General features: G+C 40.3%; 1 protein-coding gene across 50 annotated transcripts in view; it reads right to left on the reverse strand.

Annotated features, from left to right (window-relative positions):
• The window catches only part of TTN (titin), a 276437-nt gene that overhangs the window by 229442 nt on the left and 20777 nt on the right, over positions 1-26218 (reverse strand). For all 50 annotated transcript variants that reach the window (XM_086360782.1, XM_086360507.1, XM_086360734.1 and 47 more), the window contains 30 exons: positions 25065-25358; positions 24846-24968; positions 23156-23437; positions 22837-22902; positions 21876-22134; positions 21623-21686; positions 21292-21507; positions 20229-20371; positions 18919-19124; positions 18136-18369; positions 17781-18025; positions 16440-16681; positions 16156-16320; positions 15888-16056; positions 14093-15786; positions 13669-13950; positions 12202-12468; positions 11834-12106; positions 11469-11732; positions 11116-11376; positions 9248-9508; positions 8233-8496; positions 7880-8140; positions 7510-7770; positions 6912-7172; positions 6263-6404; positions 6009-6174; positions 4681-4912; positions 2932-3216; positions 2576-2701 (listed from right to left, as the gene is read on the reverse strand). In XM_086360782.1, the coding sequence (XP_086216908.1) occupies positions 2576-2701; positions 2932-3216; positions 4681-4912; positions 6009-6174; positions 6263-6404; positions 6912-7172; positions 7510-7770; positions 7880-8140; positions 8233-8496; positions 9248-9508; positions 11116-11376; positions 11469-11732; positions 11834-12106; positions 12202-12468; positions 13669-13950; positions 14093-15786; positions 15888-16056; positions 16156-16320; positions 16440-16681; positions 17781-18025; positions 18136-18369; positions 18919-19124; positions 20229-20371; positions 21292-21507; positions 21623-21686; positions 21876-22134; positions 22837-22902; positions 23156-23437; positions 24846-24968; positions 25065-25358 (8008 nt within the window). The remainder of the gene's footprint in view (positions 1-2575; positions 2702-2931; positions 3217-4680; positions 4913-6008; positions 6175-6262; positions 6405-6911; positions 7173-7509; positions 7771-7879; positions 8141-8232; positions 8497-9247; positions 9509-11115; positions 11377-11468; positions 11733-11833; positions 12107-12201; positions 12469-13668; positions 13951-14092; positions 15787-15887; positions 16057-16155; positions 16321-16439; positions 16682-17780; positions 18026-18135; positions 18370-18918; positions 19125-20228; positions 20372-21291; positions 21508-21622; positions 21687-21875; positions 22135-22836; positions 22903-23155; positions 23438-24845; positions 24969-25064; positions 25359-26218) is intronic.

Genomic DNA, 26218 nt, shown 5'->3' on the forward strand with positions numbered 1-26218 from the left:
TCTCCTCACCTACACACTGAGCTCCAGGAGGCCAGGGACAGGTGCGGCAGCCCTAGAACCTAGCATGATGTCTCAACAGCAGGACACAAATATTGGTGGAATAAAACAAAAGAGATGCTTAAATGAGCTATGGGCATTCCTCACTGCCTAACTAATTTTTTATCATTTCACTTAGCTAGTTGCCACTCTGTGAGCCTCCACACGACACTGACTCATTACAGAATGAACAGCAGCAAAGAGCTAGATTTATTGTTTCAAAATTCTACTCTTCCAAATTTCTATGCTACCAGTAGGTGGCACCAGAGACCTTCAGTTGACAACATTTTCACTCATAAAAGCATGACCAGATACCTCGGACCACATTCTGTGCTTTGCTAAGTATTGATTTCCCATAACATGAGACTGGGGCTTCTGCCTACATTTCCCCCACCCAGTTTTAGAAAGTAGAGCTGCATTTACTTTCTTAAGACAAGCTGTGTAAATATTTTCAGTCCGAGGGGCACAAAACAACGTGATTCAGTAAGCTTTTATTTTAAAAAGGCATTTTATTCAATGAATTTAATTTTTGTTACATAGAAAATACATTTATGACAGGATGCTAAAACCTCTGTATATATCTACATATTACCACAAAGAGAGAGTTAATGATCACATGAATTTATAAAGTCTGTTCAAACATTTAAAGACATTGCCCATATAAAAAAGATTTTTCTTTTGCTATCCCAATTGAGGTCTGGTAAAGATTATAATGTATTTTTACAACATCCTAAAAGCAAACTATAAAATGACTTACCTAAAAAAGTACTATATAAACATATCTAAGACTACTACTTTAGATAATCCATATTTACATATAATTAATCAAAATATTTCTCTAAAAATTCAAAAAACTGATAAATTATTTAGTGTGACTTTGGTGAATTTAAAATTAAAATTATTTTTTCTTTCTTGTGTTAGTAAGATATTATCAATTCTCATTTCTTAATATTTAGGGTTTCTCAAACACTATGTTCTGAAGTAATAAAGTTTATAGTATTTATCTATGTTGGTCCCCCCTTACCAGACTTTTATGTTTCTATAATTCCTTCCAATGGTTGTAATAAAATTAATATATTGAGTACCAGCTACTTGTCAGCCACGTCATACCTATAAGTGCTTTATATACTTTGTATCCTTTAATTATGCTCATAAAATCAAATGGGTCTATTTGGTTTTTAGATCAGCATCTCCAAATCAGAGGAGGAAATCATTAGGTGATAGAAGTATGATAGAAATACTAATTTGTTAAGGAAAATGGCTTCTGGCAAGGTAGAGACTGGGTCATAAACGAATGGGAGAAGCACTATAAACAAAACAAACTTACTAGGAGTGCTGTGAGATGCCCAAGCTGGGAGAATTTCCCTTTGTGGTGGCATATAAAAGCCAAGGAAATGAGAGAAGGATTTTCATCTGGGATAAAGTTGGCTTACCCTGTCAGTCTAAAATCATCATTGGGTAAAAACAGCTCCAAACGTTCTGTCTTACTCTACTAAGGTCAGACTCCTGGGGGAATGGGAGGGGCTGATGGTCTTTGGGAAACTTGCAGCAATTAAAAAATCATAACAGCTAACAGACTGAGGGATTACTTTTGGATGGGCACTGTGCGACGTGCTAATGTGGGTTATCTGACACAATCATGATGAATGATCTGAAGCAGTGGATATCAGCCATTAAACAAGCATGCTGTTGTCCAATCAACAATTACTGAGCATCAACTATGTCCAGAGCTATTCTAGGACAAGGATCTACCCCTTGCTTTCACAGAGCTTTCCTTCTAGTAACTACTGCTTTTCAGACACCAGGTTTTCAGTATTAAGAATCCCTGCCCTCATGAAATGTATATTTTATGACAGCAATATTATCCTCACTTTATTCATGAGGGAAAGAGAACCAGAGGAATCATGTCTTTGCCGAAGGTCACACAGTGGAGCTAAGATTCAATATTGTAATTAACCTCCAATTAAAATAAATAAATTTATATTAAAAAAAATAAATGGATGTGCCTTTTCCCACAAGCACTGTCCATAGATTGAACGTCTTAAATATAAATAGACTCTTTTTTAAAAACATATGTAGATGCTATTATAATTAATTTAATAATGATTGTAGGTTTTGTTGTATTTTTCCAAGAGATAACAAAAGTCTAACTACAACCATAAAGAAAATATGACATTTTTGCAAGTGTAAAACACTGAAAAACACTGAATTTTTCTTTTAAACACATAGCATGCAATTTATCATCTTTGCCATTTTCAGGTGTATAGTCCTAAAAATAGTAGTGGAAAACACTGATCTAATTCTTAATTCAGTAATTCAAGTAAATGTTCTGCAAGATGCCCATAAAACTTCAAATTATGAATAACTGTTTGTAAGGGAGGAAGGGATAAGAAAACCTTTTCTTCACTTACATCATTCTTTTTATTTTTTATTTTATTTTATTTTAAAGCTTTACATAATTGTATTATTTTTGCCAAATATCAAAATGAATCCGCCACAGGTAAAATATTAGCAACTCTACCCTTCCTGGTAAACCTACCTGTTCCAGAAACTCTGCATTGAAAGTGGGCTGGCCGTCCCTCAGAAGTGACAGCGTCCTGAAGTGGACTGACGATGGCAGGAGGATAAACTGGCATTTCCTGATCAGGAGACACAACTTCTGGAACTAAAGAAAGGGACCACAAGACTCGTCAGGACTAAGTCACCCTACAGACCTCCCAGAATGAAGCATGTCAATTTCTCTTAATCTATCTGGCCGTGGAGCCCAAAGTTTCCAAGTTGTATAGCAATCTACTTTTAGGACCTCCAAGCTGTATTTTTTAAATGCCCTGGGAGAATGCAAAAACAATTTTCTTAGGTTTCAGTTTAAGCTGAGAAGTACCAAGGCATTTCTACCTTCCACAGAGAGTGATGCTGAGGTGGTGGCAACTCCGTAGTCATTCCTGGCTTCACAGGTGTAGACGGCCGCATCCTCTGGGAAGGCTTCAATGAGCAAAAGTGTATATTCTTGCCCATCGTGAAGGAATTTGCACTTGAAACCAGTGGAAAGCAGCTGCTCTTCCTTATACCAGGAAATTTTGGGTTGCGGTCTGCCGGATATCACAGCACAGAAGCGGGCAGGCTTGCCAGACTGCACGGTAATAGGCTGGAGTTCCTGCAGAATCTGGGGTGGCTCTGGGGCTGGGAAGAAAAGACAGATAACCCATGAAAACACGGGAAAGCACTGGAAAATCCACGTTAGTTCACTACCTGGTGGTTATGTACCCTGAAACAGAAGTTTGGAATTGTGGTATCTTTAATTGTCTTAGAATGTTAGAATATTCTTCACACTAAGAAGGAAAAAAAAAAAAAAGGAATTCTGTCCATAAGTTGAGGGAATAGCTTTAGAAAAATACTTTTGATATTTCGGGGTAGGTAGGTGCTTGCAAGTGCTGAGTTTCTCAATATAATATGATCACCCCTTTCCTGGCCGGGATCTGAATTGAGGGGGAGGAGCAGTGGACAGTCCCCTAAAGAATACTGGAACACTTCCACACGCTACCTATTTTTAACAGTCATTGGGCAAATCCCATGGTGAGCTAGTTTATCCCATTCAGGTCTGTTTTGCAAGTATTTGTGTATGTGTCATAGTCATTTTTTAAGATACTGATGCCAAGGAAGTGCAATCATTATGAATGAATGAATGTCATTTTAGATCTAAAGGCAATTAGGTAATTTTTAAAAAAATCAGCTTTCCTGTTGGGCTAATCAGAACATATTCTTGGTGTCATGATGACTGAGGGAAACTGAGAGGCTCATGAGCCTAGAAATGACTTCTGTGAGGCTGGTTTCTGACACAGTCATGTGGGAAGACCTTTATTACCCTGTGCTCGGATTCTCTACCACTAATACAGAAATAATAATAACCGAACCATGACTGGTCCTCCAGGGCCTGAGGGAATGTTGGCAGTATGGTTCATTTTTATGAAACTTGAGATTTCTCTTAGCGTTCCTTCATCTGTCTCAGGAGTATTTGTTCAGACAGATAGGACTCACGGTCAGGACAGGAACGGAGGTTGCATTTTCTGTGTGTATGGAGGCTAGCCTCAGAACTAGACCAGCCTCATTCAGCTCAAAGTTTCCTCCTAAGAAAAGTCGGTGGTTTAACGGTGCTCCTCTGATTTGGCAGCATGTGAAATTCCCCTCTAAAGTCAGAGCCCCTGGAACTCCCCTGTGGCTCTCTAGATTCTCCCTGGCACACCCTACTAGAGGTGGAAATGCCCCATTGCTTGTTAGAGCTACGAGTGCTCAAGCAGTTAGGGCCAAGGGCAGAGAACCCGAACACTGATTGCTCGACCTAGAGACCCACGTGGGGTCTAGCAAGACACGTGGAGTCTAGTATAATTGACACGCAGAGAAGGTTTGACAGTGTTGACTGACCGAATAAGAACCTAGCCATTAGGTGCTTTCTAGAAATGACATTTTAGCCCTTTTTAAAGCTGCCATCCCTTTTCCACAGGTATCACATGAAAATACATGTAGCCCCAAACATACGAGCACCATGGGTTCTTGAGAAATTGCCCAGGAACTACCAGAAGTTTAGTAAATTGAAGTATGGGGGATCACTACAGATGGATGAACAGGCATATTAACATCTCCACCTACCATTGACATAGAGAGTAACGGAACTCCTGTTCCTTCCTGCTACGAAGGTGTATTCACCAGCATCACTGTGCCTGGTCTCAGAGATAAACATCCGGTGGATTCTTCTCTCCACCACATACTGGTGTCGTTCCTGAACTTGGAAATTGATTTCGATGCCATCTTTATACCAGTGGGCATCAACGTCATCTTCATTGACCTCAAACTCAACAACAGCACGTTGTTTCTCAATAACCTTTGGATGGAGCAACAGAAAAAGAACACTGAAGTCCTGGTTTCCTCGTGGTTTTAACCTGTTTCTAAACCAGCTCATTTGAAGAGCATTTCAAACCCACACATGATGATATAGGAGGTTGACTTGTTATAGCACTCTCTCAATTTTCCCTCCCTGTCCTTGGACAAATGGAGCCCACACTTCTTTTGCAGAGAATTATGCTTATGCCTTCACAGAGACAATGATTTCATCCTTAAATGTTCACTTTTTAGTTTATCATAACAGAAATGACACTTTACCTCCGAGGGCTGTCGTCACAGACAAAGCCCTTTTAAGTTTCTACTCAATTTGATTTCATATGATGTAAACAATAAACCTTGTGACTTAGGCAGGAACTATTATCCTCATTTTTTAAAGTGAGGAAATAAAGGCTCAGAATTGGACAGCAGAGGAGGATGGACATATCCAGGTCATCTGAGTCTTCACTGAAGGCGTTTTCACTATGGACTAAGGCCTGTGATGCCCGGCTCTTAGTGGATGAGCAATATCGTAATGTGAACTCAAGTACTGCTTCTGTTCACATATTACCCACATTACACCGTGTCGGAAGACTGGCACCCCTGAGGACAAGCTCTACACATGCAGTCAAGAGCGAAGGTGTTTTCTCAGCATCCAGCTGAGAATCCAGCTTTGCTCAGAGGGTGTGTCCCCAGCTAAGTCCCTAAAGAACTGCCTTTCCACAGTAGAAGGCTTCTAGAAAAAGCCACCTTGTTCTGAAGTCCCTAAATTCCAGTTGCTGTGCAAACACCACAATTTAAATTTCAGTTCTTTTCAAGTTGGTGCTGCTTGGCAAGTGGCCACTTATCAGACAGTGAAGTTTCTGCAGATGCTTTCATTAAAGTATTTAGACAGCTGTGAAGGACACACTTATCCCCTAAGTGAGAGGAAACTGTGACTAAGTTGCTATCAGTATAAGAGCGTTAAGCCAGTAGGGATAAGCTAATTGCATTTTTTTAGAAGACAGTGGTTGGAAAATTTTAAAGTCAAAAAATTTGACAAAATGATAGATTAGGTGCTATTGATGATACCTCTAAAAATTCAGCACGTGGACAATTACCTGAACCTCCCTTTTAATGCTTCGGATGCGAACATCTCTGCCCTCGACAAAGAGGTTGGCACTGGACATGTTACCCCCAGCCACCACTGTGTACTTCCCGGCATCGGACATCCGCGTGGATGGGATCAGCAGGCGGTGGACGTACTTCTCCTTCTGTATCTTTATTCTGTGGAGGAGATGGAAATTGGGGTTTAATGTATGATGACTCAAAGGGAACTGGGAATCACTGGGGGTGGCACAACACACCAACGGACCTGTCCACTAGCTGCAGCTCCTGGCCATCTTTCATCCACTGCACGGTGATGTCAGGCTCAGAAACTTCACATTCAAACATGGCTCGCTTCTTCTCGAGAACCTTAATGTCCTTAATGTGCTTCCTAAATTCTATATGACGAGCTGCAGGATAGCATGTAAAAGAATTAACCTTTCTAACAGCTTTGCCAAGATATGATTACATACTATACAATTCACCCACTGAAAGCATAGGTCAGGGGCTTTCAGTATATTTAGAATTGTACAGCCATCACCATAATCAATTTCAAGGCATACTCATTACTCCCAAAAGAAACCACGTATCTCTTAGTCATAACCTTCCAGACCCCGTGCACTGCTCTTCCCGGACACGTAGGCACAAATCTATGTCTCTATTGATTTGCGCATTCTGAACTCTTCCTGTAACTGGATTCATATAATATGTGCTTCTTTATAACTAGCTTCTTTCACTTGGTATAAGGTTAAGGTTCATTCATGTTGTAATATTTATCAGTACTTCCTTATTATTACTAAGTAATATTTCATTGCATAGATATACCTTATTTATTCATTCATTAGCTGACGCACTAACATTTTTATGTAGTGTGTTTGACATTTCTTTTTATGGATATGACATTTATGAAACCATACCTTCCACATAAAGAGTGGCTGTCGAGGTAGCTTTTCCAGCCACAAAGGTGTACTCAGCGGCATCCCCAAAGTGGACATTCCTGATATTCAGTGAGTGGGTGAGCTTTTTGGTTCGCATCTGGCACCTGTCAGTTGATTTGATCTCCACACCATTCTTTAGCCATTTGTAAGAGATGCCTTCATAGTTCACTGTCACCTCGAAGGTAATGGTGTCTTTTTCTTCAGCATTGATGTCCTTCAGCATGGATGTAATCATGATTGCTGCAAAAGGGGAAGCAAATATACCCAAGGAGATCTCATGTCAGTATGGCATGGGTTATAACAAGCACAGAGCAAAAACTTGGAATGTCTTTAACACATCTGTTTAAGTGATCACAGTTCAGAGAGGTACCACTCTACAGGATTATGCCAAGTGACAGGGGAACAGAAAAAGCAAGCAACAGACACTGGAGCATCTTTATAGACAGTCTTTGAATGCTAAGCAAAAATTTTATCCAGATACCTAACTCAGTGTGAACACAGTAGATGAGGAAGAAAAAGTGCAGGCTATGGGGTGATGAGTCCACTGGGTATTCTCTATATATATGTATTTACTTACGGGTCACTTTGAGGGTGGCGCTGACTTGGTCATTGCCACAGACAAACGTGTATTCTGCCGAGTCCTCAGTGCTGGTGTTCATGATGATTAGCTGGTGGAGTTTTCCCTGCACCACAATCTTGAACTTTTCACTCATCTCAATCTCCACGCCATTCTTCAGCCACATGGAAGGTACATTGAAGTGGGAGACCTCACACTCAAAGGAGGCAGTTTTGGTCTCAGGCACCTCAATGTTTTTCATGGTTTTTGTAATATGTAATGCTTGGGAAAAATCAGAGAGCACTCTGGTTAATATATATGTAATTTTTTTTAAGATGAAGCAAACAAATAAGACCACCTAGCAATGCGGCCAGGGCTGTCTCATACTTACTCTCCACAAATAGCTTTGCTTTGCATTCCAGTTGCCCCACCACAGCTGTGTACTCCCCAGCATCCGAGGGGGAGATATGCTGCAGCATCAGTTTGTGGACCTTCCTTTCTGAGACCAGCCTGTGTTTGTCACTCGGCTTAATCTCCACATTCTTGTGGAACCATTTTACTGGCACTGTGTCATGGGAAACGCTAACTTCAAAGGAAACGGTGGCATTTTCCAAGGCAGTCACATCCTTTGGCTTCTTAATGATCTTGACGGCTGATGGGAAAAGATGAAGCCATTTAGAGATACGCTTCACTTCATGGTAACCATGAGGTGGCGACTTGTCAAGTGCTTATAAGTCAACTTACTCTCAACGTGCAGTCTGGCGCTGGCTCCCAGCTTTCCAAGCTTGAAGCCATAAACAGATTCATCCGCCACAGCACAGTTTTTAATTCTCAGAGAGTAAACTGTTCCTTTGACTGAGACAGTGTACTTGTCATTGGATTCCAGCACAACTCCGTTTCTGATCCACTGGACACCTTTTACGTTAGGGTGTGTGAGCTCCACCGTGAAAACAGCATCCTGTGTCTCTGTCACCGTGAGGTTCTTCAGAGTCTTCTTAATTTTGACAGCTGAGGACAAATTTATGATTGGTTTAGGAAATAAAGATGATACCATCAAGTAAGAAAATTCCTGAATAAGATTGTTACCTGGCCATCTTGCAAATAAATGGTTATCAACAATTTTTGTAGTTATGCAGCATCTCTAGAGTTTTTAAAAGACACTTTGCTATTACTCTGGAAAACCTAGGGTACAGTTTGAAAAGTACATTGTACAATGATTTTTCTATACTTGAATGAGATGAAGTTTGTTTAGCTGTATACTGGGCTTTACCGGTGGCTTGATGGTAAAGAGTCTGCCTGCAGTGTGGGAAACGTGGGTTCAATCCCTGGGTCGGGAATGTCCCCTGAAGAAGGAAATGGTAACCCACTCCGATATTCCTGCCTGGAAAATCCCATGGACAGAGAAGCCTGGTAGGCTACAGTCCATGGGGTCACAAAAAGTAGGACACGACTGAGCAACTTCACTTAGCTGTATACCAATAGCTTAGTCAATGGATTGGAGGAGGATGAAAGAAGACTAGAGAATAAGAGCATCTAATTTGCTGTTTCATAGAGTTGGAACCTAAGACATGGCTTCTTCACATAAACTCAGAAGCAATTTTGCACCTGTGGTATATGGCTCAGAAAGTTCAAGAGTTTATAATGATTTTACAAAATGAGGATTTATGGCATCCAAAATGATTAAACTGTTTGACTTTTAGATAACTGTCAAAAACCCAACATGATTTGAAATGGGTCACTCTGTTGTTATATCACTGACCTTCAACTTTGAGTTTGGCAGATGTTTTGGAAGTGGCCACCTTGTAGGTGTATTCTCCAATGTCATCTAGTTTGGTGGCAGCAATGATAAGTCTCCTTTTGCGGCCATCAGATTCACTTCTGATGGTTTTACTCAGCGGTAGGTGTTTGCCATCCTTCAACCATTCGCCTTCAGAATCTGGGTTGGCAACTTCACACTCAAACACAGCTTCCTGGGACTCAGCTACAGTCTGATCTGTGAGTGGCTTAGAGATGGCGCCCCCTTTGGAACAAGAGAAATACAAGTGTGAGTCTTTAAAAAATATTTTAACAATAAAGAGATCTTTGCACAACTAAATAACAAGTTTTAAAACATAATTTTGCACATCATGAAAATTTCTAATAAAATTATTTTTACCCACACTGAGAAGATATCATAGAAACCTCTCATTCTAAGTAAGTATGTATTCTAAGTATGTACCCAGGGAAACTACTAGAATCAGGAAGGGTTTGCAAACGGAAAAGCAACTGTTAACTTATACAGAATTCTGAGAACTCCAATGTGAGGCACACTTCATGGATGGCCTGTAACTCAGTTTATTCTTCAAAAGCATTCTGTTTAGTCTTCTAAGGATGATTTCCTTAAAACATGTCTAATATTTGACTGGGAAAAAAATCTGCTCAACAAAACTATAGTCATCAACGTCTGTAAAAGATTGGGGATTCCCATATACTGAAAGTCACTGTTACCTCTTCCACGAAGCTCCATTGCCTCCAATGCCATCAGCTACTGGCAGAAATAATTACTCCTTCAGCAAGTTAGTTGCTAATGTATCTGTCCCTCTCTGAATTGTGAATTCCTCAAAAGAAATAGCATGCCTTATTAATTTCTGTATCCTGAGTTCCTAGCAGCATTTGGCCTGTGGCAGTTACTTTAAAAATGTTGGGTAAGATCACATACAGGCTCAGAGTTTTTTCTTGTTTTCACACATTTAAAAACATGTATCAAGTACAGAATCTGAAATTTTGTTTTTGGAAGTTTTCATGGTCAAATCTCTGAGGAAATCATATAATGTGATAAAGTATAAGCCATAAAATTTTTATACCAAAGAAGACACACCATTCCCATTTGACTTGCTTATACACCAGATGCCACGGACTGTATAATTTAATCTCAATGTCATATTCCACCTCCTCAAAACCTAAATTGTAATGCACCAAATTAATGATGACTTCTAGTTGTTTCTTGACAATTGGTTTAGACTTTTGATTCCTTATTTTAAAGCTAGTGACTTCTGCTGAGAATGGTTTACTTCATGTTAAGGAAAAAGACATATAGACACACCCAATGAGGTATATTTTTAAAATATTCATTGGGCCCAGTAATAGTGTAAAGGGAACAAAAATGAATGAAACAGGGCATAAAAAATGAATACATCTTTACAGTAGGAAAGTTTGATCAATCAAACTTGATCCAACAAACATTTATCAATCTATCATGTACAACGTATTGGATTATATGAAGATGAGGAAGAAGCAACTCCAGACTTTGGAGGTATCTGCCCAAGTGTGGGAAGAAGAAATGGAGAATAAAGCAAGTAGATGAGTATGGGTCATGAAAGAAACACACAGAGAGCGATACTGTGGTTGGAGGAGTAAGATCTACAAATGAGAAGATCAAGGAAGGTTGTGCAGAGGAGACGGCATTTGAGTTATGACTTCCTGGAAGAATATTTCGAATTTAGGCTGATGAGAGCGGTGTTGAAGGTATTACTGGTTGACAACAACAAAAGCAGGAAACTGCGGGGAATAAGGAAGGAAACGGGTAATGGTTTCTTAAGTTAAAACAACTGCTCCATTTAAGAACTTATAATTTATAATTGTACTAACCTGCCACGGTAAGTTTTCCAGATGTCCTATTTTCTCCAGCATAAAATGTATATTCTCCTTCATCATCTTTCATCATGTTTAGAACTGTCAACTTATATATTTTCCCATGAGCTTCAATTTTATATTTAGAACTGGGTTTGATTTCCTTGTCCTTAAAATTCCACAAGACATCAATTCCTGAGTGGGACAGTTCAACTTCCAAGACCACATTTTGGGTCTCTGTACAGGTAAGGTCACGAAGACCTCTGATAATTTTAATTTCTGGGGGAAAAATATAATCGTCACTTGGTTACTATTACACTGGGAAAATAGAATGCTTAAGACAATATTAAGTGAGATGGAAGAATTCTTACTTTCTACAGAGAGATCACAGCTGGTTTCAACTCTGCCAACCACCAGCTTGTAAGGTCCTTCATCTGAAGCGTGGGTCCGGTTAATCACAAGTCGCTGCTTCGTGCCTTTGACAATGGCATGCACGCGATCATCAGGCTTGATTTGTTCATCATTTAAGTACCATTTAACAGAAGTCACATCAGGGACTGAGACTTTACATTCGAGCACAGCCTTGGTGCCCTCAAGCACATTAACATCTTTTAAAGGTGTTATCACATCAACACCTGCAAAATCACACACACGAAAGATTTGTGAATACAAATTTTTGTCGGAAATACGTGCTCGCTTGACAGCACAGATATAAGACCATGTAAGTTGCACTCACTGTAGACAGAGACGCGCCCATGGGTTGACAGTCCAAGGGAAGGAATGGTGAAGGAGTAATGGCCAGCGTCCTCCTTAGTCATGTCTTCAATAAGCAGCATGTGGGACTGCTTGTCTATCACAATGTGAACCCTGTCACCCGGCTGCACTTCTTCGCCATCTTTCATCCAGACACCTTCCACATTCTCTAAGGAGACTTTAACTTCAAGCTGAACAATGTCACCCTCGCAGACTTTTTGATCACTGAGTCCTTGTAGGATGGCGATGGGGCGAGCTGTGAAAATATGGGGGGAGAAAAGAATGGTATGATTTATTATCAATAAACCATAATGATGCTTGCTACAGGCTGAAAAGAAGGAGGTGGCTTACGTTTCATCTTTAGTTTACAGGTTGTCTTTTTCCCATCGACAACAAAGCTGTATTCTCCCTGGTCCTCTTTCGTCACATCCTTGACTGTGAGGTTCTGACGTCCACGGCGAGATGTAATTGTGTACTTGCCATTGGATTTAAGCTCCACACCCTTATGATACCATTTGCCTTCTATATTTTCTGGGGTTATAATGCATTCTAACTCCCCTGAAAATGATTCTGGAACCTCTATGTCCTGAAGTTCTTTCACGAACTCAACAACTGCACCTGAATTATGAGATAAGGAGAAGTTAATTTCTCTGGAGAGTTACGTATCTAGACTTAGATGAAAAATTAAATTATCTGTAAATCTCTTGTGTCCCCCATCAGGCATATTCTTAATATCTAACTTCTGGATTGAGAAATAAATTGTCAATAAAAGGATTTAAGTTTTAAATTATTTTTAATAAAGCAAGGAATTATAATTCAAAAAAATTTTTAAAACAAGACATCAAAATAACCTCACTTTAAAAATATCCCAATTGTCAACATTCTTAACTAGTATTATACAGTCATGATTCTTGGTATGAAGCTTATATTTAATTCATAGGTAATGCAGATGAAACCACCCTTATGGCAGAAAGTGAAGAAGAACTAAAGAGCCTCTTGATGAAAGTGAAAGAGGAGAGTGAAAAAGCTGGCTTAAAGCTCATCATTCAGAAAACTAAGATCATGGCATCCGGTCCCATCACTTCATGGGAAATAGATGGGGAAACAGTGGAAACAATGGCAGACTTTATTTTTTTGGCTCTAAAATCACTGCAGATGGTGACTGCAGCCATGAAATTAAAAGACGCTTACTCCTTGGAAGGAAGGTTATGACCAACCTAGACACCATATTAAAAAGCAGAGACATTACTTTGCCAACAAAGGTCTGTCTAGTCAAGGCTATGGTTTTTCCAGTGGTCATGTATGGATGTGAGAGTTGGAAAGAAAAGCTGAGTGCCAAAGAATTGATGCTTTTGAACTGTGGTGTTGGAGAAGACTCTTGAGGGTCCCTTGGACTGCAAGGAGATCCAACCAGTCCATCCTAAAGGAGATCAGTCCTGGGTGTTCATTGGAAGGACTGAGGTTGAAGCTGAATCTCCAATACTTTGGCCACCTCATGTGAAGAGCCAACTCACTGGAAAAGACCCTGATGCTGGGAAAAATTGAGGGCAGGAGGAGAAGGGGATGGCAAAGGATGAGATGGTTGGATGGCATCACCAACTCAATGGACATGAGTTTGGGTAAACTCCAGGAGTTGGTGATGGACAGGGAGGCTTGGCTTGCTGCGGTTCATGGTGTTGCAAAGAGTTGGACATGACTAAGTGACTGAACTGAACTGAACTGAATCATTTTTAGGGGGTGACAATTGCATAGCTAATTTTATCACATAATAAAAGTAACTCTAAAACTTGAGTAAACAACAAAAGCATTATTTACTACCTTCGACAATAAGTTTAGCTGTTGTTTTCACGTTTTCATCTTCGACAAGTACACAACTATAGTCTTCAGCATCAGATGTGTCGATCATTAGCACGGAGAGGAAGTGAACTTTCCTGTCAGAGTGCATCCTATATTTATCTCCTGTGTGAATCTCCACACCATCTTTATACCATTTCACTTTGACAAATGGCTCTGAGGTTTCACATTCAAAGGTTGCCATGGTGTCTTTTTCCTTAGCAACAACATCTTGTAATTCCTGTGTAAAAGTGATCAATTGCTTGGCTACAAGAGAAAAAGGGGGGGATAAAGCACATTAAATTGAATACACAATTTGGGTAATGGAAAAGAAAATTAAGACAATACACTATTGGATATTCACAGATAAATAAAAATAGATCCATCAAATGAAAGAAATTCAAATTACCCTGGACGAGTAAGAATGCGTGGCTTGAGGTTTCCCCAGCAATATTGATGGCTTTCACCATGATGCTGGCAGAGTCCTCAGCAGTCACATCTCTTATGACCAGCTCACAAACATTGTCTTCGGGCCAATACCAGTAGATTCGGTCAGAGCGCTCAATCTTCACACCGTTTTTGTACCACTCACATTCAGGATCAGGTTTTCCCACCACTCTGACCCGGAAGTGTGCGTCAGAGCCCTGGCCCACTGTTTGGCTTTGGATTCTTTCGAATATTTTGGGGGCCTCCATACTAGGACTTAATTCAATTTTGTCAGGTTTAAAAGTTGGAATAGTGATTTTGCCTTCTTCAGCAAGGGCTTTCTTCTCCTCTTCGGTTAGCTCCTTGGTCCAGTGGAGAAGTTCTTCTTTTGTCTTCCTTAGAAGCTCTTCATAGGATTCATCCTTCTTACGAGACTTGAGCTCCACAGCTGTAATGGCTTCATAATAGCCTTCCTCAGTCCTGCGCTTGAACTTGCTACGCAGCTCTTCTGACTCTTCAGACACTTTTTCATGGGTGATTCTTTCAGCCCTTTTCAGCCTCACAATTTCCTTGGTTTCAGTGGTGTCAACAGGTCTGTCTACTTTTTGTACTTCAAACTGAAGTTTTCCAGGTTCATGGACGTGAAACTCGGGCTTTGGCTCAGGGGCTCGCCTAAGGACAGACCTAAAATCTTCCCTCTGTTGGATCTCAAGCTTTACTTTATGCTCTATCACACCTTCAGGGTTTTCTGCGGTGACCTTGACTTCACCTGTATCATAAGACTTGCAGTCCACGATGTCCAGATAATGAATGCCATCATAGCGGACTCTGAACCGTTTGCTTTTGCGGATGAGCTGCCCATTAAGGTACCAGTTGACTTTGGGCTGAGGGTAGCCTGTTACCCGGCAACGGAATCTGGCGGTCTCCCCTTCCAGTACTCTTACTGGCTCTGGGAACAAGACAATGTCTGGCTTTTGCTTCTCTTTTTGATCGGTTGTCACACCAGTAAGGGCACCTTCATGAGCCATTCGCTCTAATTCTTCAATTCTCTGTAAGCCTTTCCTCCCCTCGGGCAATTGAGATTCCTCCACAAGACTCTTCTCATCTTTGACAATAAGGGTAGCAGATGTGTGATCTGTTCCATATTTGTTAGTAGCTCTGCACGTAATGACACCACTGTCTCTGGAATACGCCACTGCGTAGTCAAGGCTACAATACCCAAATTCATTGATCATGCGGAGCCTGTTGGCTGCTTCCAGTGGCTTTCCATCGTGGAGCCATTCTACCACCATCGTTGGGTCGCCGATTGGTGTTAGCCTGCATTCAAAGTGGGCAGGCCCAAAGCGCTTGAGTCTTAAGGAAGTGAGTTTTTTCTTGAAAAATGGTTTCTGTTGCTTTTCTTTGTCATAGAGGTCACCCTCTTCCCACTGCTCTTGGCCATATCGCAAATGGAGAGGCTCCAGTTCTGGGGCTGCAATCTCCTTTGCTCTATACGTCCCTCGTGGGATGATTAATCTTCTCTCTGGCTCAGGCTCTGCAAACTCAACTTCAACATTGACTTTGCATCGTGTAGTGTCTCGGCCAGCCTTATTAATAGCAGTTGCCGTGTACCAGGCAGAGTCTTGGCTGACAGTGGAATCAATTTTAAGGGCAGCTTCTCCCTTGGTTCCTTCAATTCTATAAAAAGTAGAAAATAAATCATCAATACAAAAGTAGTTGTTACTTCCTCGAGTATTGGATTTGTGTAATGAGTTTAATTATTTTTCAAGCCAACTTACCTGATTTTGGGATATTTATGAGGTACAATGATTTCACTGTTTTTCAACCATACGATGTCAGGGTTGGGGTTGCCCGTAGCTCTGACTTTCATTTCAAGTCGGGAACCTTCCTTTATGTTGAGATTCCTCAGTTTTTCCACAAACACTGGTTTTACCTGATGTTCCACAGCTGAAAGAGAAAGGTTGTGATTCTGAGTGAGTAGGGCTGAACTACTTGTGTAAAACCCAAGTGATAAGGTTATTTATTTTGAGTCTTCGGAGCAAATACCTTCCACAGTTAAAATCACTGAAATTGAAGATTTCCCTGCCCTGTTTTGGGCAACCACCGTCCATTCCCCAGAATCACTGGGTGTTGCAGGAACAATAAGCAGTGATTGGGTCCCATCTTCTTTAACGACTACTTTATGGGTATAGTCATTGACAATTTGCTGGCCTATCAGAAAAATAAGCAAAAAAGGAATCACGTTAAAATAGTTGTTTTTAAAAGTGGTTAGACACACAGATAAGTTTATTTTTGTGTTTAATAATTTATTAGCGAAAACTTACACTTACCGTCATGAAACCAGAAGGTCTCAGGCATGGGTCGACCCACAACCTTTAAGTCAAATCTGGCAGTCTGTCCTTCTACACACTTGAAAGAAGTAGGTTTCAACACAAAGACTGGCTTATACAGTCTCTCGAGTTGTGACTCATCTGTTTCCTCCAGCCTGCGTCCAGGGGACATCCGTGCAGGGGACATCCTAGCAGGGGACATGCGTATTGGAGATCTGCTCACTGAACGTGGAGAGATGGATCTGAAAAACAAAATGCAAAAAAGAATATTTTCATGAGGCATAGAGAAAACTCACCACAATAAATCTCTTTCTTAACATTATTTTAGAATTTATTTTGTGTATTAAAAGGTACCTCAAACTCATTGGGATCCAAAACAGAATACATTATTATTGCTCCCAAAACTATATTGTTCATATACCACCAATCCCAGTCAGGAATTACTCAACACAGCCAGGAACCCATCCTCAAAATCTTAGACTGGTCCTTAATACTGTCCCTCCCTCACCAACTGGGTTTAATGAGTTACTGAACCTTTTTGATTCAACTACCAAAATATTTCCATGAATCTTGGTTGGTTAAATACCACCAACATAAATATGGAAAAAGAAAAATAACTTACAATTCCCAGAAGAGAAAAAACAAATGAAAGGTATTTGAAAAAAAGTCCCAAACTCTACCTATACATTGTAGCCAGATTAGCTTGGATTGGATTTCAAGTGCTGACACCACCACACAGGCTGGGGGAACTCAGGCAATTTTCACAGGGTCTGGGAAACTTAGTGTTCTCACTCCCAAAATAGCAACAATAATCCCTCCATTGCACGGTTGTTGTTTAAATTACTGATGTGTGCTTGTGTTCAGTTGCTTCAGTCGTGTCCAACTCTGTGCAGCCCTATGGACTGTAGCCCACCAGGCTCCTCTGTCCCTGGGACTCTCCAGGCAAGAACACTGGAGTGGACTGCCATGAGTGCATGCTTGCACGCTAAGTCGCTTCAGTCGAGTCCGACTCTGTGCAACCCCATGGACAGGTTGCCATGCCTTCCTCATAAACTAGAGATAATACACGTAAAATCAGACATTAAACAACTCTTTATGGCTTTCACTATATTAGCTATGGCACTGGCAAAACAGATATTATGATACATGATGAAAGATGCTTTGCTCATTCTACACAGGGGTAAGAAATAAAAATTGGGTAATTGCCAGTACGGAGAATGGTAGACTTCTGGGTTATTTTAGCCTTCATACCCCCCACTACATGACAGCAATTTGCTACTGAGATATTTGGTGTTTTAAACGATTTAAATACTGATCAACCTGAACTAGTATGATTCTCACCTGATTCTGCTCACTGGTTCTGGCGTGGGTATGTAAGTCGGAGCACTGAGAGGTGCCGCGGGCTCCACATACAATTTCCCTGAGCAAATCGCATTTCCTTTCATATTGCTGGCAAACGCAGTATAGATGCCTTCATCTTCCGGAAGAACAACAGGTATTCGCAGACTAGCTCTGCCATCTTGTAGAAAGTCCATATGGTATCTCTCTCCATGTTTGATGCGCTTGCCATCTTTATACCATGCAATCTGCGAATAATATCATGCACATGTAAGTAAGATTTACATAAAGGAGTTACACTATAACCTATGCGTGTCTTTACTGTAGCATGGAGGTATGATCAATGCTTATATTTTACCTTGGGTAATGGATACCCAGACATCTTGCAATGAAATGTAACACCCATCCCTTCAAGAATTCTATAATTCTTGACTCTTAAATCAAATCCTGCTTCAATAGCTTCAGATTCAGAAATGTCAACTGCCATCTTTTCTTCTCCATCTTCTTCAAGAAGTTCTTCTAATGTAGTCTTTATTATTCTGTATTCAATTTCTTTAATAAGTCTCTCTTCAAAGGAAGAAATGTGGAATTCCTATGTAGTAAAAAAGATGACAGTCTGTTAAAAAGATAACTGCTGACTGACAGAAATTCTTTAAGAGTATTTGTTTTCAGAAATAAGGTTTGATTAAAATTTTTAACAGGAAGATACATCTAGAAGCATTTAATTTTGCTTTTTTATCTGTTTTTCAGTGAGACTTAGATGAGTCATTATTTTTTAATCTGCCTCCCAGTCATCTTTGGAAGTTCATGCTGTGGTGTCTTGAACAATGGTATTCTCAGAGTATGGGTTATACGTGTGATGTCTATCCTACTGATGAAAAAATGTCGGCAGTAATGAGCTTTGTTGTTTTAGTAATTGTTTTTCCTACTTACATGTAATCTTTATTTCCAAAGTCATGTGTGCAACATATTAATATTATGAAGATTAAGGAAGCTCATCGGCAGTGCACCTGCATCTGCTTATAGTAATATAACCCTGGCCCATCACTCAAAAATGAAAATATCAAACAAAAACCGGGGCACCGCAAGAGGAAAGAATAATGTGTGAAGTGATTTACTTGGTCATTATTGTCATACCTACCTGGTCTTCCACAAAAGTTCTGACCATTACAGTATCTTTGGCCATTTTCTTCCTAATTAAGGCTTGTTCTTTTTCATACTCTTTTTCATACTCAGAGTATACATATCCAGGCGCTATTTCTCCAACTTTAGGTTCTTGCACAAATGCAGTCACTTGTGTTTGGTAAAGCATTTCTTGCTGGGATTTCATCAGTGATTCATAATCAGCTAGGGGTTAAGAATATGCGTGAATTTTTCATGTTCTTATGAAAAAGCCTTTATGCCACTGTTCATTCAAGCAAGTCCTACCCTATGGAAAGTTGATAAACAAAAGCCAGATTTTCCAAATTTTATGAAAAGTGCTCAGGATAGACTAAGTAGATTGAATTTCAAACCCAAACTTACATTAATAAGTCAGAGCAGCCACTACTATTATAGAAAAAATTTTACATTAGCAGTCAGTCCTCTGGGATCAACCCTAGAGGTCTTCCTAATTTGTCATGTGACTTCTGGCAATTCATTTATCCTCCTTGGTCTTGAGTGCTTCATCTGCAAAATGGGGACAGCATCCTAATCCTAAGGGTTTTGTACAGAACATAGGATGGTCCACTATAAATGTGAACATCTTGGCAAAGGTAATAGGGACCCACAGGTACGTTTTGTTTAATTTAAATGCTATTTCACTTTTTTTTCAAATTACTTATGAATATTGAAAATCCTGATTTCTAGCTTAAAAAAAAAAATTGGAAGCTCTAGCAACACTGAGCCTGGGACGTGTGTGCCTGGCAACAACATACTGGAGGTGGGGAGCTATTGACCCCTTGGGGCAGGGCATATACTCTTCAATTTCTCCACTGTCTTCACTGCACTCACTAATATCAGTCTGGATCTAGAGGGCCATGGGATTTAGAATCCTTACATTTTCATTTTTTAATTTAATGTAATTGTTTTGGCCAAACCACATGGCATGTGGGATCTTAGTTCCCTGACCAGGGATTGAACCCGGACCCCCTGCATTGGAAGGCAGAGTGTTAACCACGGAACTGCTTGCAAAGTTCCTCCTGCATTTTCAAAGTCATTATATACTTAGAAATGAATGCACCAAAAATAAACTATTGTCAGAACCTGTGAAGTTTAGTACTGGTACAGTTTTTGAGGCCATGTGGTCTAAAACATTTCCTATACAGCTGAGGCCAAGAGGAGGGCAGATGTGGACAGAGCCAGTATCAAAGCCGAATGCTGCAGCAGGACTGCTGACAGTCACCCAGCCCTGCTTCCTCCCTGCATTTCCATTCTTATCATGCACATGGAACTACTTAGTGCTGCACTCACCTTCTTCAAGCAAGGAGGCAGATGCAGACGTTTCTCCATGCTTGTTACGAATAACAATAGTGTATTCTCCAGCATCATCAGCAAAAGTCATCGAAATCACCAGTCTGCACTCGCCAGTTTGTTTGTTGTAACTCACTTTGTATCTTAATGGAAATGAACAAATGAAAGAGTTCATAAATAACCCTTATGTGAGTAAAATAAGCGTTATGTGGATCTGTGGTATAAAATTCAATGATCCTAAACATGGGACTAAGCTCTACCATAGAATATAAGATTGCTAAAAATTGAGGGAAATGCATGGACATGAGTAATGAAGGCCAAACGAGTTAAATTTTTCATTTTAAATAATAGTCATATATTCTTCAAAATAAATAATAGACTATAACACTACTTAGGGAAATAAGAGACCTCAGTGTTTATGTTCGCAAATGATGAGGTCATTTAAATACTAAGATACTTCTCTTTGCTCATTATTTTGTTCCCTGTTTTATGTGAAGATCAAATGAATAATGAAAACAATAAACTCCTTTAAACATTTCGATATTAAGTCTTTGGTACACTACATTTCTTCTTATTAAGATATGATGGATACATTTTTAGAATAAGTTGCAGTAAATTTAAAGCTGAATTTTATACTCAACTGCAAATTTATTAGCATAGATTTTTCACATATAACTGGCTTTCTTCAAAAATTACCCTTTTTCTTTTATCTTTTAGTGACTTAATTATTATGCCTTTTTATTGAATGTTGTTTCAGATCCTTGGTAGAAAAATATGTTCTGTATGTGTAAAAATTCCACATCATTTTCTCTATTTCAGCAGCACTATAAGTGAATCAAACCAGAATATAAAATATATATCTCCCATCCACTTTTGTCACATAACTCTGTTTCTCAATAAAACTTTGTGTGAAAAACACGAAAACTCCTCAAAGCACACCATGAAGGCTCTATAACAAAAGACCCTACCTCTGAGGGTGGGGTAAGTATATTCTATTCTCTCTTGGCGTCATAGACCCATCAGACAAATCACAGAAAACTCTGTCATTCAACCATGAAAATACCTGTATCCTGAGGTTAGAGGAACACCGGACTTTTTCCAGTAGACATGGGGCTTCGGGTTGCCCCCAACCTGGCATTCAAATACAATGCTCCCACCTTCCACCAGTTTCTGAACCACTGGTTTTGTAATAAAGAAAGGAGCGGCAGGTTCTCCCGGCCCTGCTGGTTCCTCTGTGATGCTAGTATCGGTCATTACCACATCTCTTGATTCGACGAAGCTGGAAAGAGAATGCCCTTCATGTGAGCTTCCGGACTGCCATTTGCCAATACGAAAGGGACTAACCAAGCAAAACTGTGCTACAATGAAAAATCATTAGCAAAAGAAGGTGTTACCGTTTCTCTTCTGTGGTAATTTTCTCAGCCACAGCTGTTGTTTCCTTTTCAAATTCTTCTGACACTAGAAGAAGACAGACGGTTCTTTGGTTAAAGTCAGGTATTTAGTTCGCTTCACTACTGACCTCTCCTTAGCATGACAGTTAAGTTGACCCTCAATTCTAAAAGGGGGCTCTATTACCAGGTGTGTAGAAAGAAGTGCCAGGTGGCAGTGAGGAGTGTGTGGAAGGTCCGTAGGGGTATGACCACTGACCTTGCACAGCTAGATAGCAGGATGTGCTGACGGTCCCAGCCTCATTCACAGCAGTGCAAGTGAACCGCCCGCTGTCTTCTGCAAAGGCTTCACGAATCAGAAGGCGAGCAATTCCACTCTGGAAGGTTATCTGGAAATCAATGGAACTTTCTATCTGGTAGTCTTCCCTGTACCATGTCACTTTGGGGGATGGGTATCCAGAGATGTGGCACTCTAAGGTGACAGATTCACCTTCAATAACAGTCACGTTCTTTAAGCCCTAAAGAAAGAAGAAACAGGAAGTATTGATACGTGTGCAGATGCATGAATCATCTCTATATGTTGTACCAAACGTGGAGGTTTGACCTTGTACATTCTAACTGTCATAAAATGCTTTCTTAACATCAAGACTGTGGAACTATCCGTAAAGAAACTCCTTTGGAAATTGGAATACTCCCAATTTGAAATAAATGTAAGGTGTTTCCAACTTCATAAGGTGGAACTGTACTGATGTCATATAAGAGGGCATCCCTGTACCCTCCATTGTTTGCACATATTCAAATCCTAACAAAGCTTGAAGTCTCAGCAGCGAATGTTGTCTCTTCAGCGAAGCTTTCTATGTTATCCTCAACTAGAAGTAATCAAACTTTCCTTTGCACCCTCCCTCTACTGAAGTGCTTATCACATTTTATATTTTATTATGCTTATTTACGTACATTTTTTCAGATAGTAAGACAGATTTCAAAGAGGGCTAGACTAGTCTTGCAATCATGCCTTACACATAACAGAAACTCATCGAATCTGCTGGCTATGTGACTGAGGCTGTCACACAGAATTCCCCCTCTCCTTGCCTAATAGTATATGGTCTTACATACTTGCAGACACACTCATGGAATTTTCAAGTTTGAGAAGCTGATCTTTGCATATATGAACATTATTTGACTAGATATGCATGTGATCCAACACTATCAACTTTACTCACCGAGACTAAAGTTGGTGGAGTAACAGGGATTTCAACAGGTGCAGGTACTCTTGCTGTTTCTGTTACCTACAATTTTGACAAAGGATGTTACAAAATGCTCAGGAAATTAGGGGAAGTCTCAAACTCTTAGCACATGCAAAATTATAAAAATAATTCTAGAAGAGTTCTGACCCACACCATGCTCGATAAAATGAAGTCTGAGCAATGGAGAAAGGCAGGGCATCTGGCTGACCTCTTCTGTAGCACAGATTGGCCTAGAGCCTGGTCCTGCTCCCCGGGAATGGATTAAGTGACAGCAGGGGCTCCAGTGACCACCAACCTTGGTTTCACGCTCACGCAGTGCTTCGAAGCGCTCTTCACGGACTGCAACACCAGTGATGCTCACCCCAACCTCCTTCTTCACCTCAATGTCAGCTTGACTCTTAAAAGTCTCTGGTGTTTCCGCAAAGGGGAACTGGGGTGAAGGAGTGGGCTCCGCTCTCACTCTAGCCTCAGCAGGCTTCACGGTGGGTGCCTTCACAGATTTGGTGACCTTCTGAGCAGAAGGTGTGGCTGACAACTCTTTTTGTAGTGTGGCAATAGCACTACCGGCTATTGATGCCTAAATAGAAACAGAGTCAGAAAATAGTCACTTAACTGCCATCCCAGTTGCCTCCCAGAAGTCCTTCGCCACTACCGCTCTTGTGGTAAGTCTGAGTCAAATTTCTATGTGGTCCCCTTTTTAATGTTCTCATTATCACTTTTATAGTTAATGAAAAGTTAGAGATAAGCTAGTTATAAAGCTCACTGTCATTCCTGCCAGCTTCTAAAATAAATTTGAAAGTCTTCCTAATAGAGTTGTATTTAGAACTTCTTATTTTAGGCTCTTATCATAAAGGGAATGAAGGTCTTCTAAAACTTGGTCATGAATTTTCAATTAAATCATGCCAAGGAAGCTGTGTTTGAAAATACAAGAGTGGGAAATTCAAAAATAATAAAAATTTTAACTACTTGGTTAATTCCTAAGAACTACTTTAAAATAGAACATTTAGGCTTCGGCCACAAATCTGTGTGAGAGGTGAAAGTGAAAAAGCTTAGAAGAATATTTTAACAGTTTCCTTACTCTTTTTACTCTGTTGCTGTCTGGGTATTTGAGATTATCCCAAATGCAGGTATTAAATATACCTTATAATTCTCTGAAGCATGCAGTTTGGATTCTACGACTCGGGTGTGTAACATAAGAATGTGTGCCTGCTAAGTCACTTCAGTCATGTTTGATTCTTTGTGACTCTATGGACTCTAGCCCACCAGATTCCTCTGTCCATGGGATTCACCAGGCCAGAATACTGGAGTGGGTTGCCATGCCCTCCTCCAGAGGATCTTCCCAACCCAGGGACTGAATCCTTGTCTCTTATGTCTCCTGCATTGGCAGGTGGCTTCTTTACCCCTAGCGCCACCTGGGAAAAACCTCAAAGTAAGAACAGCTGTGACTAATATTGAGGATTATTAGATCTTGTCAACTTACTAAGGTTTTCACTTGTACTAACGTGTTCCTGATGACAGAGCTAATAAGGGGCAGAGTTAGGGTGCTAATCCAGGCCTGTGTGACCCCACAGTCCAGCCCAACCACCACACGGTAACACGTCTCCATCTTGTTATCCTGAGTATATAAACACATGACTTCTCAGTGTCTGTCTTTGGTATTGGTATCCATTCTCATTTATGTCATTCTGAAATATCTCACAGCATAAGGAAAACTGAACTGAACCTTCTACAGAATGTGAAACAGAGAGAAGCCGGTATGGATTTGTGTCTTCTCAGAGGTGTCAGGAAACTATCTGAGAGTCTAGGCTCTCTCTGCTGGCCGAGTTCCAGTAATCCAACCTTAGGGGTTTCTGAGTCTACATGAGGGTAAACAGACATCACCAAAAACAAGCCTGTACTGCCTTCACCAAAGATACTCCATATCACACAACCTACTGTCTTCCTTTAAGCCTAACATTTCTTTGTCATGCTCTTTAACTTCTTACCTCATATCCATGTTCTGTCTTAGGAACAGAAATTTTTGAAACAGTAAAGTGCGGGCTCGCTGTGCGGGGGCGTTTATCCACATGGACTAATCTTTCGCTTGTTAGATCTGTAGTTTTCTTGATCTGCATGGAAATGGAACTCAGTGAAGCCCTTGCTCACCAGATGACCACAGCAGTTATGCGTGCCTTCCCAGAAACAGGCAGTGGGCCCAAACTCACCTGTGATGATATGTGCATTCCCATTTGATCAGTAGTTGCGATATGAGTCTCAGAAGGAGCGTGGATCACTCCAGGTTTGACTGCTTTAGGGACAACTTGGGGCTCTGAGGCTGGACGTGGGGGCTGCTCAGCTACCTTTGTGGCGGAAATGTGCTCCTTATATCCATACTCCAAAGTGGTCTGCTGAGCGTATGATTCTTCAACATGCCTGGGTTCTCTGGGCTCTCGAACTCGGGCCTGGTCGACTGCAGCAACCACTGTTGCTACAGCTTCCGCCTTTTTCCCAACGCCCACCTGCAGACAAGGTTTCCAGAATTAACACTCAGTAATGTCAAAGTCAGGTTGGGACTTTTCCTCCTGGGATAGTCATCGAGAAGAGACAATGCCTATAAGGCGTGATGGGCAGATGGTGCCTATGTTACAAAACTATGTTAATGTCTCTAGAAATGTGACTTAGAATTGCATTTAGGAACTTAATGTTTCACTGATCATTATAATGCATAGATGTCTAGTTAGATACACTCTATGAAGCCTGGCTTAATTAGACATTAAATCACACAAACACAACACAGGACAACACAATATGTGTATAAAATAGGAAAGAAGTTATGAGTTTGTCCAGTATTTTGTCCATGGCAGACAGATAGCGCTTGTGAAGTCAGAACTTTGGGGCTGGTTATCTTAATTGATTATTCTTTATTGCCAATCATTCAGTCTGGTGTAGGTGCAATGACAGTGATGATAAAAATGCCCTCAAATATTGTCACAGTCCCATCCAGAAAACATCAGCTGCTGCAGCATTGTACACTCACATGCAAATCTGAGATAACAAGAAAGCTTGTAAACAGACAGGGAACATATTAATTTACTTATGATTCCCTAGGGATAAGAAATTTTTAATTTATTAGACAGTATCTTTCTTAAAACACATGAATGAAGATGCTGTGATGAAAATCAAAGTGTTATCCTATTTGGATTCAAGAAAACAACCTTTCACAGCAAAGTTCAATTTGCTGTTATTACCACAGAAAGTTAAAGTGAAGAAGGAAAACGAAATGTTGTTTTCTCATTTCCATGAATATGATTATCACAAATGGGAACACAGTTTGCAAAGGAGTTTCTCTTTTATAGAAAGCAAGCCAGTTGATATGGCT

This window comes from Bos grunniens, chromosome 2, assembly GCF_055505025.1.
Source record: "Bos grunniens cultivar Pamir isolate PY7600 chromosome 2, Bosgru_T2T1.0, whole genome shotgun sequence".
In the NCBI taxonomy this organism is placed as follows: Eukaryota; Metazoa; Chordata; class Mammalia; order Artiodactyla; family Bovidae; genus Bos; species Bos grunniens.